This window comes from Hemicordylus capensis, chromosome 5 (genome assembly GCF_027244095.1).
Source record: "Hemicordylus capensis ecotype Gifberg chromosome 5, rHemCap1.1.pri, whole genome shotgun sequence".
NCBI lineage: Eukaryota > Metazoa > Chordata > Lepidosauria > Squamata > Cordylidae > Hemicordylus > Hemicordylus capensis.
Genome location: NC_069661.1, coordinates 188274569 through 188291466, shown reverse-complemented (window position 1 = coordinate 188291466; position 16898 = coordinate 188274569). Strand labels below are relative to the sequence as shown.

General features: G+C 45.4%; 2 protein-coding genes across 9 annotated transcripts in view; both read right to left on the bottom strand.

Annotated features, from left to right (window-relative positions):
• NUP107 (nucleoporin 107) overlaps window positions 1-1958 on the bottom strand; it is a 59592-nt gene extending 57634 nt beyond the window's left edge. For 2 of the 6 annotated variants that reach the window (XM_053256007.1, XM_053256009.1), the window contains exon 1: window positions 1167-1375. In XM_053256007.1, coding sequence (XP_053111982.1) covers window positions 1167-1222 — 56 coding nt within the window. In that variant the 5' untranslated portion in view covers window positions 1223-1375. Of the gene's footprint in view, window positions 1-1166; window positions 1378-1647 lie in introns of those variants that run through there. The other 4 variants (XM_053256005.1, XM_053256006.1, XM_053256003.1 and 1 more) reach the window with 4 other exon arrangements.
• Window positions 1959-7824: 5866 nt separating this feature from the next.
• The window catches only part of RAP1B (RAP1B, member of RAS oncogene family), a 64436-nt gene continuing 55362 nt past the window's right edge, over window positions 7825-16898 (bottom strand). For all 3 annotated transcript variants that reach the window (XM_053256033.1, XM_053256034.1, XM_053256035.1), the window contains exon 8: window positions 7825-9072. The gene's annotated coding sequence lies outside the window, so the exon portion shown is untranslated. The remainder of the gene's footprint in view (window positions 9073-16898) is intronic.

Here is a 16898-nt window from a genome sequence, read left to right as displayed (position 1 = left end):
AACAATTTAAAAATTGATTCTGTTTTGAAGAAAGGAGGATGGGGTGGGGACCCCTGAAGCACAAGCAGAAAAAGGAAGATTGCTGATTTAACTTTCAATTAGTTGACAATTTTGTCAAATGCACCACAGAGAGAAGCGGTTCTTCTGTCATTTGCACTGGGATAGGGAGATGGTAAGAAACAGTGGGAGCCCTTTCTTACTGTTCAGAAAGGATTCCTGCTGTTCCTCATCTTAACAATGACAGTAGAAATGAGACTTTTGGTGAGGAGATCTGTGTGGTGTTGGGTGTCCGCTCACCAGAGGGCTGAGGGTACTTCTGCCACTGGATCAAAACCAAGGACCACTAGAGTACAGTAGTCCCTCAACCTACGAACTACTCGACAACCAACGTTTTCGACTTACGAACGCCAAAAAAGACCGGAAGTAGTTGGCGGTTTAGATTTGGCTTCCTCGACTTACGAATTTTTAGATGCGGTTTCCTCGACTTACGAGTGTTTCCAGACCTCCGTGGGTGCGCTTTTCGACCTACGAAAATTTCGACTTACGAACGTCCGTTCGGAACGGATTAACTACGTAAGTCGAGGGACCACTGTATAATCACTACACCTTGCAACAGTGAACTCTGCAGGCTAATTACACATTATGTAAGACTGTGTAAGGTTGCACAAGACATGTCACATTACTATGTGATACTGCCCAATAGGGATGTGCACGAACCTGTTTGGAGGTGTGCGCTGCGCACACCACTTCCTGTCATTTCTGGTCCGAGGTGTGGACGGGGCCAGGGAGGTACGCTACCGCCCCACCGGACTGGTTTTTTCAGCAAGTGCTGGCAGGTGAAACATGGGGGCGGGGGAGAGGGAAGTGCACCCTCCCCTGCCCTTAAAGTTATCCACCACCACCATTGAATTGGCCCCCGCCAGTTCCGTGCACATCCCTGCTGCCCAATGTTCTTTTTTGTCTCAGTAAACATGAAGAGTCAGAGGAGAGCAACTCAGAGCATAGCTTTGCAGCAAGGGCCGAGGTAGTGTCTTTTGACAAAGGCTCAGACCCATCTCTGCCCTGCAATCAGTCAGTAATCTTGGCCAAGCTTCTTGCTTCCATCCAGTCCAGTCCTCGGTCTGCACCCAACCAAATGCGCCCATGAATGCCTCTTACTAACTAACCCTCCTGTTGTTTGTTCCCAGCATCTAGTATTCAGAGATATGCTGCCTCTGAACATGGAGGTTCTGCTTAGGTCCTAAATGGCAAGAGGAAGTGCAATAAGAGGAGTTAAGGTGAAGCAGTAGGAGTGTCTTGACGGGGTTGCTCGGACTTCCAGCTGGTTGGCACCAGATTTCCCAGCTTCAGCCCCCGCGAGTGAGAGTATCACGGTCCCCCCTCCCCACCCTAATAGAACGTTCGGAACACTTAGGCACCTCCCCCACCAACGGCTAGGCCAAGGAAGTGACGAAACAGAAGCGCGCGCCAGCACGCTTTGTTCCAAGAAGGCAACCCTGAAGGGTCGTCGTGGGGACTCCTCTGCTGAGTGAAGTCACTGGAGACAACCGCGCCATTGCTAGAAAGGAAACACTGTCCCACAGAAGCCAAGACTCGGGCAGCCCCCCCGCGCCGCTTTACTAGCTCAACCGTAACAACCTAGCTCACCTATCCATTTCTGCTCGAGAAGTCGGTGGCGTGGCGGGGAAATTCAGGCCACTCACCGGCGGTGGCTTGAGACTTCCCGCTCTCCGGAAGCTGCTATCGTGAACTGGAAGTTGAAACTGATGAACCACAAATGAAGCGGGAGGGAGGGATCAAAGAAAGATCATTTGAGGGGCTTTGTCGGGGGGCGGAATGTCACCCGAGGACAACATTTTTAAAAATGCATGTCCATAGGCGACGGCTCATACAGATCAACATGCATGGAAAACCTCGCTTCCGGGTTGTACTGAACGCTACACTGAAGCAAGGAAAATACAGATATTTCAAATCTCCACATTGCCATGCGCAGAGAACTCTCGGAGTTACTTTTTGCGCAAGGACAACTAGCAGGCTCGTGAGTAAATGGAGCGCCACCTACCGCTGGGGAGGACCATGCCTCCCTTGTTTCGGCAGCGGTGAAGTGGCAAAAACCTTTATCATTGTCAAAGGTTTTTTTATTGCATCGATAGGTGACGAAGATAAGATGCCTATGTACGATTGAGGACGACACAATCCGTGGATCCAAATCCGAGCAAAAATCTTGACAAGGTGGATTATGAACATTTTCAAAGTGTACAGAATACTTTGTTACTGTCGTTTGAAAGGTTTGCCTGCACCGGGCAGGAGTGGGGGTTTGTGAGAGAGCATGAAATAATGGGTCATCATAATCCGTTTAAATATACGAGACTGGTTACCTCAGAGCCTATTTTGAGGTGCAAGGTTACGTTAATCTAGCTCTGTATCGGTATCGAACAATGAATTGGGAAGGGAACTAGTCACCAAGAGGCTGAAATAGGAGCGCATAACTGAATATTTTGATAGTGGGCTTTTCTTATCACATAGTTGCAGTAATACAAGAAACTGAACTGGTAGCTTTTAAAATTAGGTTTTTTCCTGTTTTATGTTCATGGATTTTATTTGGTCTTTAACCACATACATAAGCCATTTTGAGCATGGAGAAAGAAGAGAGCTGGTCTTGTGGTAGCAAGCATGACTTGTCCCCTTTGCTAAGCAGAGTCCACTCTTGTTTGCATTTGAATGGGAGACGTGTGAGCACTATACATATTCCCCTCAAGGAATAAGACCACTCTGGGAAGAGCAGAAGGTTCCAAGTTCCCTCTCTGACCTCTCCAAGATAGGACAAGATTTTTTTATTGAACCAACAAACTACCAAAGCATACAGTACGTTGCCAAAGCACAATTATATTCAAAGTGTTTGTTTGTACATGATATATCTACAAAGATTTACACACAAGGATTTGGAAACCCACAAGGTTATGAAGTACATGCAGGTAGTACTGTAACTCGGGGGTGGGGGATTTCAAGGCACATCAGGTAATCGGGGGCGGGAGGGGTGGTTACGTCCAACGTCCATTTCCACAATTTGTCCCATTGCTGTTTAGAAGAGATACTCTTGGTTTTTTTGCACATAACCATACAAACTTTTCCAGAAGAGATTTACTGTCTCATCTGCGTGAACCTCTTGATCGCGTCTTCCCTCCCTATTCCTATGCAGGACCATTGCATAAATGACATACAGGTTTACTAACCTGATTACGAGAAGGGGAACGTTCCAATTCCCTAGTATGAGGGCACCCGTTCCATCCCGTTTCCTTGAAGGTTTCTTTCTGGGACCTCGAAAGGAGGTTCTATTGCTCAAACCCGAGGTTAGTTCTTCCCAAGTCTGTTTTTCCAAATCAGGAGACTCCTGCCTGCAACCTTGGAGAAGCCGCTGCCAGTAGTGATGTGCACGGTCCGGAGAAGTCCGGACCGGCACCGAAGGGGGGCCTTGTTTTTAGGGCGGGGAGGGCTTGCTTAGCCCTCCCGCCTCCTTGCCCCCGCCAGCGCCCGTATTTAACCGTATAGGGGCGCTGGAAACCAGCCGCCCCCCCCCGCCGCCGCTGCAGCAGCGAAATAACCCCCCAAACCAGCCAGCCCTCCCTCCCTCCCAGCTAGCTGCCCGCCCGCCCACCCACTCGCTCACCCGCTCACTGGATAAGAAACGAGAGGAGCTCCGGCACAGAGCTCCTCTCATTCGGAAGGCCTCCTGCAGAATGGCGGCTTGCACGCGCCGCAAAGCACGCCGTTCTCCGGAGGCCCGGTCTACCCGCCGGGAAAGGGCCGGGTAGACCGGGCCTCCGATCGCTGGGTAGACCGGGCCTCCGATCGCCGGAGGCCCGGTCTACCCAGCGATCGGAGGCCCGGTCTACCCGGCCCTTTCCCGGCGGGTAGACCGGGCCTCCGGAGAACGGCGTACTTTGCGGCACGCGCGCAAGCCGCCATTCTGCAGGAGGCCTTCCGAACGAGAGGAGCTCTGTGCCGGAGCTCCTCTCGTTTCTTATCCAGTGAGCAGGTGAGCGAGCGGGTGAGTGGGCGGGTGGGCAGCTAGCTGGGAGGGAGGGAGGGCTGGCTGGCTTTGGGGGTTATTTCGCCGCGGTGGCGGCGGGGGGGGGGGGGCGGCTGGTTTCCAGCGCCCCTATACTGTTAAATACGGGCGCTGGCGGGGGCAAGGAGGCGGGAGGGCTAAGCAAGCCCTCCCGCCCTTAAAGGCATACCCCCCACCCGGACCCGAACCAGGCAGGGCCGGACCGGTCCGGCAGTTCGGCCATTCTTTGGAATGGCCGCCGGACCGGTTCGGGCACACCACTAGCTGCCAGTCTGTGTAGACAATACTGAGCTAGCTGGAACTATGGTCTGACTCAGTATATGGCAGCATCCTATGTTCCTAAAGAGACTAATACATATATTTTAGCCAAAGGAGAAGAATCTTTTTCTCTGCCTTATGGATCCCTTCTTTTGAACAAAAGAAAAGCTTTTTTATAAATCATGTTGAAATAATAGTTACAATGTAAGCCTGCCAAATACATATCCTATACAAGAGAGATGGACAAGAAGGGATGTCACTTTTTCAGAGCAATAGGATCAGTGAAGGCTTCTTTCAAAAGACTTCCAGTACTGTGAGTGCTAATCTGGACAAGTTAATACAAAGGCAGCACTAAAATGCCTTCATATAAACAATTTTAGGTGAATGCTACATAAAAACACACAATAGTTCCAAGTATCAAAAACCTCTAGGAGGTAGAATGGGTCACTTACTCCTAAAGCCACACAAATCCAACTCTTTCTCTTGGAGGAAGTGGGAAATTGAGAGACAACACATAGTGGTAACAGGTACTGGGTAACAGAATGAAAATCTTTTTATTTTGACGCAGAAGCACCAAACACGAAGAATTGCTTCTGTCAGTACTTTTTTCAAAAGGTGCACATGCCCTTTAACATAGTGGGCTGTTTTGTTTAATGCCAGTGTTGCCCACTAAAGATGTGCATTTGACAAAACCCAGATTAAAGTATTTTCTTTTGCCTCTAGGAAGCAGAATAGTGGTAATCTTTCCCATATGAGATGTTCAGCCATCTTAAGATGCACACTCCTGTCTCAGATGTTACAAAGGAATTGACTTTTGACTGACAGGATTTTTTATTTGTGCCTTATCCTATCCAGAAAGTGATGGATTAAACAGATGTGTGTTCAAGAGAATAGTCAAGTGTAATTAAAAATTCGTGTGGCACTTTAAAGTTCAACGAATGTATTTTAGTGTAAGCTTTTGTGAACTAGAGTCCACAATGAGCACTGGGCTGTAGCCCACAAAAGCTTATGCTATCGTAAGTCAGTCATTAAGGTGCCACAAGACTGTTTGTGCTGCGGCAGACTTGGCTATACTTCTGCATGTTGTCAAATTTTATATGGCCTTAAGTACCAGCATCAGATCAAAGAGAAATACCATGTACTGCTTCTTAGAAAACACCAAGGCTTTGGCCAGTTTAGAATTACAGGTGAAACTCAGAAAATTAGAATATCGTGCAAAAGTCCATTAATTTCAGTAATGCAAATTAAAAGGTGAAACTGATATATGAGACAGATGCATTACATGCAAAGCGAGATAAGTCAAGCCTTAATTTGTTATCATTGTGATGATCATGGCGTACAGCTCATGAAAACCCCAAATCCACAATCTCATAAAATTAGAATATTACATGGAACCAAGAAGACAAGGATTGAAGAATAGAACAATATCGGACCTCTGAAAAGTATAAGCATGCATATGTCTTCAGTACTTGGTTTGGGCCCCTTTTGCAGCAATTACTGCCTCAATGTGGCGTGGCATGGATGCTATCAGCCTGTGGCACTGATGAGGTATTATGGAAGACCAGGATGCTTCATTAGTGGCCTTCAGCAATTCTGCATTGTTTGGTCTCATGTCTCTCATCCTTCTCTTGGCAATGCCCCATAGATTCTCTATGGGGTCAGGTCAGGCGAGTTTGCTGGCCAATCAAGCACAGTACACTGTATACTTTTCAGAGGTCCGATATTATTCTATTCTACAATCCTTGTCTTCTTGGTTCCATGTAATATTCTAATTTTCTGGGATTGTGGATTTGGGGTTTTCATGAGCTGTACGCCATGATCATCACAATTATAACAAATTAAGGCTTGACTTATCTCGCTTTGCATGTAATGCGTCTGTCTCATATATCAGTTTCACCTTTTAATTTGCATTACTGAAATTAATGGACTTTTGCACGATATTCTAATTTTCTGAGTTTCACCTGTATTTTGGGCCCCCCAAGACTAATGCAGCTTTGCTGTCTGAACTAGCGAACAGTATAGCACTTGCACTCACTGGCTGAACAGAACAGAGAAGGCAGTAACCTTGTAAGACTGGGGCAGTCAGTCAGATAAGGGTTACTGACCTCTTCTTATCCAGGTTGCCAATGACAAAAGCACTTGCACTTTCCTTCCCACAAATGCTACAATTTATGTGAACAGTGCCAGGGCACTTTTGGCACTTGTAAGCATGCTGAGTGGTGTTCTTTTAGACATCTGGATAGGGTTCATATCACCCATATTTGTGAATTATGGAATACACCTGGGCAAGAGCATTTTGCCTGTAAATTCCAGTTACCCAACACCACTTTGAGCTGCTCCTTTTGCTGCCCAAATGAGCCATTGCTGCTGCTTCTGGTCCATTTCAGACAAGGAGTCTGGTTCCATGCTCCATTTTCTAGGAATGGAAAAAACTATCATATTTAATGGCTTTTGTGTCATCATCAAGTTTGTGTATCATTTCCAGTGTGGACAGAAGAAATGCTCTCTACTCAGCTTTTGTAACACTACCGAGGAAGTAATCTGTTTTTTTAAAAGATGATAAACAGCAACACATCTTTCTTGTTGGGCACTGAGGTATTTGGCTTTGTTGAACAATGAAGTTATAAGTATCCAGTTTCAGTAGCTCCACAGTAGATGCAGATTCCCCCCCCCCCAATTAAAATTGATGATTGAAATATGTTTGAATGATCTAGAAGGAAGCAGATGATGACATTTGATAATGAGCCTAGCCCACTTTTGGGTGAGCGTGAGAACCACCAGGCTCACAGGTGAGCCGTTTCCTCAAAGCGGGTAACCCGCTTAAGTAGCCCTCCCCTTAGACGAGATTAGCGGAGCGAGCGCTCTGTGAACCCCATCTATTTGATCGTGTATTGCCACGCTGCAGCAACACATGAGGAGACCCCCGCCAGGAGGCTGAAACAAGCCTCCTGCCCCTGGGGGTCTCTCCAGGATGTCCCATGCACTTGCACGGGGCATCCTGGAACTTCCAGGGGCCGCATGGCCCCTGATCCCTGCAGCCCCCGCCGGCTCCACCACACAGCCAGCAGTTGTGTGGGTGGTCGATCCGGCCACTCAGGGCTGTCGGCGTGCTCGTCTACCTGCCTCAATGTCTTTAGTCAAATTGGTTGCAAACTGAATGTAGTTCTCGGCAGCTTATGGTTTGGCATACTCCAAAATACTCTCCTGGGCCTAAATATGTCAGTACCATTTCCTTTGCCTTATTGTGGGAAAAAGAGAGTTTGAAGAATTTAGCTAAAGTTATCTTACTTTGGAATATTCCCACTGAAATCAGGAAATGACTGAAGCATTAGCAGTGTATGGATTTCAACAATGATAATCTAGGAACATATATAAAACTGGGTAAAATGGTAGCTTTTTTATGCGTGGCTTCAACTTCTGTTTGTCCAAAAGGAACATTTTAACACCATACTGCAGACCTCACTGAAACATGTCACAAACGATTCGGTTACAGGTAGTTGTAATGCAAGCCCTTGCATGGCAATCCAAATTTATTGAACTACTGATGCTAAGTCATACAAAATTGCACCACTTTAATTAAGGCTTTTAGTTTACATTTGGCCACCTCAAAGCAGTTGTAACATTAGGTTGGTCAATTTAAATACTGTGGCTCCCTGTTGGATTTTACACGCAATCTTTACATCCAAACGTTAATGCATACAAAGCAACAAGGCATTGTTAAATAAATCAGCAAAAAGGTAATTACTGCAACTTAGGCCCTGGGACCAATTACACATGATTAAAATTACTTCCCACATTCACATCCACAGTACTCGTCCACCATTTAACATCTCAACCAAAACGTTACACATGTAAAACAATCACTAACAGGCAAAAGTACTAAACCTGTATATTTGGTATTGCAAATACACTTATGCATGAGCAAGCAAGGGAATTCACAGTGAGAATCTACAGCTGCAGAAGCTCAAATGATTTACAAAAAATTGTTAAATCATTAAAAAATTGTTTTAAAATATACACTTCTTGTTGTAGACCCCCACTGTACACACAACTATAAACATTGTTCCCTATGTAAACAAGGAAAAGGAAACATACAATAAAAGGTTGAAAAATCTGGACATTTCCTTCCCAACAGATATTAAAGGCAATGTCTTTAGTCAGACATTATACTGAAAGAACGCATTTAAAGACTAGATCACACTGTCTCCACAGGTTTTTTTATCCTAAAATTAAAAAACTATATAGCTGTTGTGTTAATCAAAGCGCTTTTGTACAATACAATGATGATCCTGTATTTCTTTTAAAAAAGTTACAATAAGCTACAAATACCGATGAAGCAAAGTTATCTGGAGTAGTCTATATAGGAGCTCTTTGGACTTTCTTTTATTATGCTAAAATAGTGGTGCTTTTAGGATTTACATTATTGTACTCTCCAATAGGAAGTATGGGGTTTGTTGCAGTATACAGTACAGGTTTTCATACATGTACAACATTGGTGGATGAACAATGTCTCTTATCAGTAATACTGGGTGTAAGCTCTGGTTTTACCAGTTGCATACACTTAGATTATTTATAAGTAAAAATCTCTTGTGACACTGGAAAGTGATTAGAATGTGCAAACTGATGTAGTAGCTGTCATCCATTTCACAAAGGGTACCACCACAGGAAAGTCCATTTTAAGATGTTGGTAGGTTTAATAAAGTTGGAATGCTGGCACTGTTGTAGTCGGCAACAGTTCTTCAGACCTGGGACAATAAAAAAGACATAATTGGGAGATTTAATGCTTAACTTTGTTTCTAAGCAATGAAGGTGAATCAGTGTTTAGACAGATATTGCAGATAGCTTCTTTATTCTTGACCTCATGTTTTCATATTTTGTGTAACATTGTTATGATCTTGACAAATACACTTGATACAATATATATTAAGAACATATCCAGAGAAAACCTGAATATCTCCTAACAGCTTTACTCAAAGTGATGTTAAAGTCAAAATCTCAAAATTTATTAGCAGATGCAAGACTAGGAAAGGGATACGCAGTTTTATCCATGTAACAAACCAGTACAATAGGTTAGGCCAAGGAAGAGTGACTGGCCCAGAGTCACCCAGGGAGCTTCATATCTAAGTGGGGATTGAAACCTGGATTTCCCAGTTCTTATTCCAATACTCTAACCACAACATTATACTGGCTCTATTCATGGGGCAGTATATGGAAGAACGAATTGAGTCACAAGATGGACAAAAGCAAAACTGAAAGACTTAACAACAAAGATAAGGCCAGGGACTAAAGGATCAGGATGTAAAAGAAATACAATGCTGGAGAAAGAAATGCTAGAGGAACACAGTTTTGAGTTGTGCAGCAATAAGGAATAAAAGCTATGTTGGTTAGAAGGGTTAGTATTTACAAGCTATTTTAGAGCAGGGAGTAACACTAATACATACGAGTAATTTTTCATCCAGTGTAAAAGTCTCTGAGGTTTTGACATATAGTGCCAACAAATCTATTGAATTATAAGTGGCTTGTAACAACCGTTTGTGGATTTCCTAGGAAGGCTCAATTTTACATTTCCTTAATTTTGGAGGAATTCTCTCTATTGCCATTGAAGATTAAAAGCAATTTCAAATACAAAAACACTCTATTCTCACAATAGCATTCTCTTGTTAATACTGGCAGGAACAAAAAGGGTTTTGAATTTGTTTGACAGCACAGGTTCCAACATCTCCCAAAATCTCTAGCCTCCCCTCCATCCTGGGATTCAGCTATGACCCTAAGCCTGCTGCAGAGACAGATTTGTGCCTGGGGGAGAAGCAAGCCTCCACAGCAGAGTCATGCAACCAGAACTGGTGCAAACAAGCCTGGAGAGGCAAAGCACCCCAGAAGCTTAATTTACAATGTACCTGAAGTTCCATCAGGACTAAACTAAGGTCTTAGGCAAAAGACAAACCCTAAGAAACGGAATACCCAAACCCTAAAATGTCTTCGCTATGTAACACACCATCCATTGAGATCATCAGGAGAGGTTCGTCTGCAGTTGCCACTGGCTCGTCTGTGGCTACTCGGGGACGGGCCTTCTCCATTGCTGCCCCGAGATTTTGGAACATGCTCCTTGATGAAAAAAGAGCCTCCCCATCTCTTACAACTTTTTAGAAGGCAGTCAAGACCCATTTGTTCACCCACGCTTTTAATCAGATACTATTTGATGGTTTTTAATAGTTTTAATGTTTTAAATTTTTAATTGTTGTAATATTTTAACCTTTTTATTTGTTATTATGTATTGTTGTAAACCACCCAGAGACTTGTGTTTTGGGAGGCATAAAAATATGTAAAATAAAAGTCACATCAATATAAGAATTGACATACTACTGTCCTTTTGTCTGGCCAAACCAACTGAATATCAACTCCACTATCCACATATTCCCACCTGCCACCACAATAAAGATTTCTAATTATCTCCTCTGTTCTTGAACCTTCCCATCTTTGCAACCCATTCAAGAAGACTCCAGAAGGAGTCTTTGCTCTTAAACATGTGTGTGTTACCTTCAGAATTGGGACTGCAGTAGTCAGTCTGCTCCTCTACTGCACTGGGTTCAACCTAGTCAGGCACTCTATTATCTTACTTTACCTTACCTAAGCTTCCACTCAAGAGTGCTCACACTGTTCATGCCACACCAAGTTCCCTTCCTAGTCCCAAGGAGTCCCTATACATGAGCTCATGTGGTTGAGTTTGAGATGCCCTCTCAAATCCCCGTCAAGTTGGTATGTGCACTGAAGCCTAGCCGGTCACAAATCAAATGTGGACCTAAGGTACTGCCTGATGCCTCCTGGCTCACAGTGATGGACCTAGCTGTGGATTCTTCCTTACCTACCATTTTGGCAGCACCTTTGGGGACTTGGATTTCCCCACTGAGATCCACTTTCTTGGCTTTGCTCATAAAATAGCAGACTAAAGGACTCTTGACTCAGTTGCTTGCTCCCATCCCCCTCTCCACCCACATTCCATTGATTGCATGGGATTAAATGAATCTCCACCTTCCACCTCCTTTTTCTCCCAGGGAGCTGCCTTCAGTCTCATTACCACCAAGTTGCCAAACACCATATTTTTCTGTTGTGTCCCTGCTCTGTAAAAACAAACAATTTCTTATTTTTCAAAAGTATTTTGCCTCCATTCGTTCTTTGGGGTATTTTAATGTGCCATGGCATTATCTGAACTTGGACCTATAAGTATCTACACTTGTAAATCTGGTTCCAAGTAATTTCCCTATTTTGGATAATTTCTACATGTGTATGCACCAAAAAATAGGTGCACACTTATGCAAGATACACAGGATCAAGTAGCCATGGTAATACATCCAACAGATCTGTTGGTAGAAGAGAGTTTGTAAATCCTACCAACAATGAACTGAGTCTAACCAGCAGTACAGATTCTCTTTTTCAACATTCACCTAAAATAATCCTCTGGGCAGAATATTAGTATAAACAATAAGTTTAAAAATAAAGACAGAATATGTGTTTCTCAAAGTACCCAAGATTACACGCCATTTAATAAATAGCTTTTCCGCAACATATACACTTTTCTCTATGAGCCAAAGGGCATGTAAATAGTGGACCATGCAGAAAAATGGCATTTATCTAGGAAGCAGAACAATGCAGTTTGCAGAGACAGAAATTACTTTAGTTTAAAAAAAAAAAAGGTGTGTGTGTGTGGGGGGGATCTCTTAACCAACTTCCATCTTATTCTCCCTCTTTTTGTAAGCTATATTTAAATACTATGATACAATTGTCTAAGAAGAATGCCAGAATCTGTACAGTTTGTCAAACTTGGAAATTATTCAGTGCAACTTATTTAGCTGTACTCAAAATCAAGTGTTCTTGAAAGAACTACCAGAAGTTACTCCACCCACACTTCACTACTAATTTATTTGACTACGGAGATCAATACATAGGTTGGATTTGGATGGATTCCTGCTCAGCCACAAAGCTCAGCAAGTCACTGTGGCAGCCTAGTCTATCTCTAAGGGTTATTACAAAGTGAGATTAAGTGCATTTTAACTCATCCTGAAGTCTAGGAATAGTGGCGTCTAAAAATATTCTAACAGGTTTCATTTGGTGTTGTTTTACTATTTGCTGCTGCCTAACTATTTTGTAATAAAATTATCAACTTGGTGCAATAACTGCCAGTGGCTTATCTACTGAGGTTCTCTATTTCCATTCCTCTCATCCAATTCACAAGATATCCCAGAGCAACATTATATCCTTCAGACTAAAAAGGGCAAGCAAATTGCTTCAATGAAAACTCGTAAGTTGCTGTGTTCAGGGGACATGGCATATCTGAAAGCAGTCATAATTGGGCTCCATCTTTAAAGTTAGTCAGCAAACAGCCTGATCCTATCGCAGTTAGCTTAGGAATCCTCTTTCTGCTTATCTGGCTTCGTCTTAAGTAAATGGAAACAGGACTCAAGCCTCAATAAACAGGAAATAAAAGGATAAAGCAAAATAACAAGGTTGGAGAGGGAAGGAAGAGAGGGGTAGAGAGAATCCTTGGATTCAATTAAATCCAATAAACTCCACTGTGACAGTTTTCACTATACATAAAATCCAGAAGAGGGAAGGGAACGGTCAACATTCTACATTTTATGCTATCATACTATGCAAGAACAACAGTATCAATATATTTCTCCAGCATGAAAAAGAATAATAGTGCCTATAGAGGGGCTTAAGAAGACTACAGTGTTATCTCGAAGAGAATGCTGATCTTCTTGAAGATCAAACACATGTTTGGCATGCACCTAATGAGTCAGTGATTCCAAACTGGCAAAAAACTATTAACTCATCACAACACACCAGGTACATCCATGTATTAAAAAGAAAAAGGCATCCTATCACTAAAATTTAGAATTTTATGTACTAGTTTTATTTATTTATTATTTATTTAGTGCATTTTTATACCACCCTAACCCAAGGTCTCAGGGCGGTTCACAACAAATAAAAACAAAACTTAAAATCAATTAAATATTAAAAACAGCTTAAAGCAAATCAATAAATAATCCAAAATTTAAAAGTTACAAAGTTAAAAAGCTAAAAGACCTGGGTAAAAAGATAAGTCTTTAGACACTTTTTAAAAGCTGCTAGAGATGGGGAGACTCTTATTCCCACGGGAAGCACGTTCCAAAGTCTTGGGGCGACAACAGAGAAGGCCTGTCCCTGGGTGGCCACCAGATGACATGAAGGTAGCCACAGACAAGCCTCCCACTGTATGCAGTGGACGATGGGGATCATGCAGAAGAAGACGCTCTCTAAAATACCGTGGGCCTAAGCTGTTTAGGGCTTTATAGGTTATAACCAGCACTTTGTATTTTGCCCGGAAACTTATTGGCAGCCAGTGCAACTCCTGTAATATAGGAGTAACTGCAGGTTGCTTACCTGTAACTGTAGTTCTTCTGGTGGTCATCTGTCCAGTCACACAGATGGGTTTCACGCCTGCGGGAAGAATAGTCCGGAACACCTATCAAGCTGATTTTTCTCCTAGCTGGGCACCTCCACATACACCTTGGTCACATGACCCTACCCCGTTCTCCTCAGTTCTGGAGTACGCTGAGAAGTAAGGCTCTGCAGTGGGGCTGGTTGGGAGGGTGTGTGACTGGACAGATGACCACCAGAAGAACTACAGTTACAGGTAAGCAACCTGTAGTTCTTCTAAGTGGTCTCTGTCCATCACACAGATGGGCGCATAGCAAGCTCCAGAATCAAGGAGGTGGAGCAGAGCCCTGGACAAGATTGTGAATCTGTAAAATATAGTAGGCAAAGGAAGCCATGGTAGTAAAAGAACACGTTTAAGTTCATGAAAACAACACAACCTTTATTCTCAGTAATGTTAACAGACTTAAGAAAAAAAGTCTGTTAACATTAACAGACTTTAACGCCCGCTCACCCGCTTTAACATTAACGCCCGCTCACCCGCTCACTGGATAGGAAACGAGAGGAGCTCTGGCACAGAGCTCCTCTCGTTTGGAAGGCCTCCGGCAGAATGGTGTTTTGCGCGCGCCGCAAAGCACGCCGTTCGCCGGAGGCCCGGTCTACCCGCCGGGAAAGGGCCGGGTAGACCGGGCCTCCGGCGATTGGAGGCCCGGTCTACCCAGCGATCGGAGGCCCGGTCTACCCGGCCCTTTCCCGGCGGGTAGACCGGGCCTCCGGCGAACGGCGTGCTTTGCGGTGTGCGCATGCGCGCGCAAAACACCATTCTGCCGGAGGCCTTCCAAACGAGAGGAGCTCTGTGCCGGAGCTCCTCTCGTTTCCTATCCGGTGAGCGGGTGAGCGGGCGGGCGGGCAGCTAGCTGGGAGGGAGGGAGGGCTGGCATTGGGAGTTCTTTTGCTGCGGTGGCGGCGGCAGCGGGGGGGGGGGGGCGGCTGGTTTCCAGCACCCCTATACTAGAAAATACGGGCGCTGGCGGGGGCAAGGAGGCGGGAGGGCTAAGCAAGCCCTCCCGCCCTTAAAGGCATACCCCCCACCCGGACCCGAACCAGGCAGGGCCGGACCGGTCCGGCAGTTCGGCCATTCTTTGGAATGGCCGCCGGACCGGTTCGGGCACACCACTAATACAGAATAATGAAGTCAGTTAAACAAAGACTGCAGGACAGCCCTGTCAAAGCGGGCATCCTGTCGAGAGCCCATACATCCCAAGCATAGTGCTTAACAAAAGTTGAGGGGGAGGACCATGTTGCTGCTTTGCATATTGCAGACAGTGGGACACCCCTATCAAAAGCAGTGGAGGTAGCAGTTGACCTGGTAGAATGAGCTCTAAGGGGGGGCGGCGGAGGTCTACCGGTTATTTCATAGGCCAACTTAATGGTTGGACAATCCAGGCAGAGAATGACTGGACGGAGGCCCTATTGCCTCTCGATGGCAGCCCGTAAGCCACGAACAATGCCTTGGTGGTCCTAAAGGCTGCAGTACGGTGGATGTAAAAAGCCAGGGCCTGTCTGACATTAAGCGCATGTAGGTGCACTCTAGAGGTGAAGGATCGGGGGGGGGGGACAGGTAAGGAGACAGACTGAGACCTGTGGAATGTTGAGACTACCTTGGGGAGAAAAGTAATGTCAACACATAAAACCACCTTATCTCTATGAAAGTGAAGGAAAGGAGGATCACAGCGTATAGCCCTAATTTCACCTACCCTTCTGGCAGAAGTTATAGCTACCAGAAAAACCATCCTGAGAGTTAACAGTCTCAAGCTACAAGTTGCCATGGGTTCAAAAGGCTTATGCATCAGGGCGGTGAGGGCACATTGCAAGTCCCAATTGGGGACTGTCACTGGAGGATCAGGGTAGAGGTGGGAGAGGCCCTTAATAAACTGTTTAACTTTTTTAAGGGTGAAAAAAGACGATTCTGGGGCAGCATCATGCCTAAAGGCCGCAATTGCCGCCAGGTGTACCCTGATTGAGGACTGTGAAAGTCCTGAACGTTTCAGGTCAAGGAGATAAGACAATACTAGTGGCAAGGGTGCTAAATCAGGATGAGATTCGCCCCATGCCGTGGTAAATAAAGAGAAGCATTTCCATACGATTTTATGGTGGAGGGCTTTCGAGAAGCACACAGAACGTCTCTCAATTCTGGGGCCCAGAAAACTGAATCCTCCAGGCTGTTATGCGCAAGGTGTGAATGTCGGGATGCAGGATCCGGCCACCTTGCATGGAGAGCAGAGACAGAGATGGATTGAGACGTTGGAAGCAGCCCTCGGAGAGGTGCATAAGGTGCGGAAACCAGGGCCTCCAGGTCCACCAGGGTGCTATCAGGATGCAGTTCCCGGAGTCCGCCTCTAATTTTTGTAGCACTCTTGGGAGTAGCGGGACAGGAGCGAATATGTAGAGGAACTCCCCTGTCCAAATGGTCGCAAAGGCATCCCTCAGTGACCCCTTCCCCACCCCCGCCCTGGAACAATATCGAGGGCATTGACAGTTGCTTTCGCTCGCAAAAAGGTTCATGGTCGGAGACCCCCAAAGGCGAAATAAGCGACATAAAACTTGGATGTCCAGGCGCCATTCGTGGGGGGTGCATGCTGTGTGACTCAGAGTGTCTGCCAACGCACTGGTTAGGCCCTGGATGTGAACAGCTGAGAGGTCCATCTGGTAGAGAGGGCCCAATGCCACAGGCGCAGGGTTAGAGAGAGAACGGCCCGAGAACTGGTTCCCCCCTGCCTGTTGATATATGCCTTGGCCATTGTATTGTCAGTCAGGATTTGAACATGCTTCCCCTTCACCTCTGGGAGGAAGGCTTGCAGCGCTTTGAGGACAGCCAGGAGCTCTAGGTGGTTGATGTGGTGGGACGACTCTTCTCTGGACCAGTGACCGTTCACCTGTAGGTAGTCCAGATGAGCACCCCATCCGTCCTCTGAGGCATCTGTAGTTACTTGAAGCTGGGGAAAAGGTTGCTGGAAGGGGTAAGAATGCCACAGATTCCTCAGTGACATCCGCCACTAGAGGATATTGTGCACGTTGGGTGGGATAGAGAGGCGCTTTGAATTGCGGTCCCAGTGAGGATGAAATACGTCCAGGAACCAGCATTGCAGGGGGTACA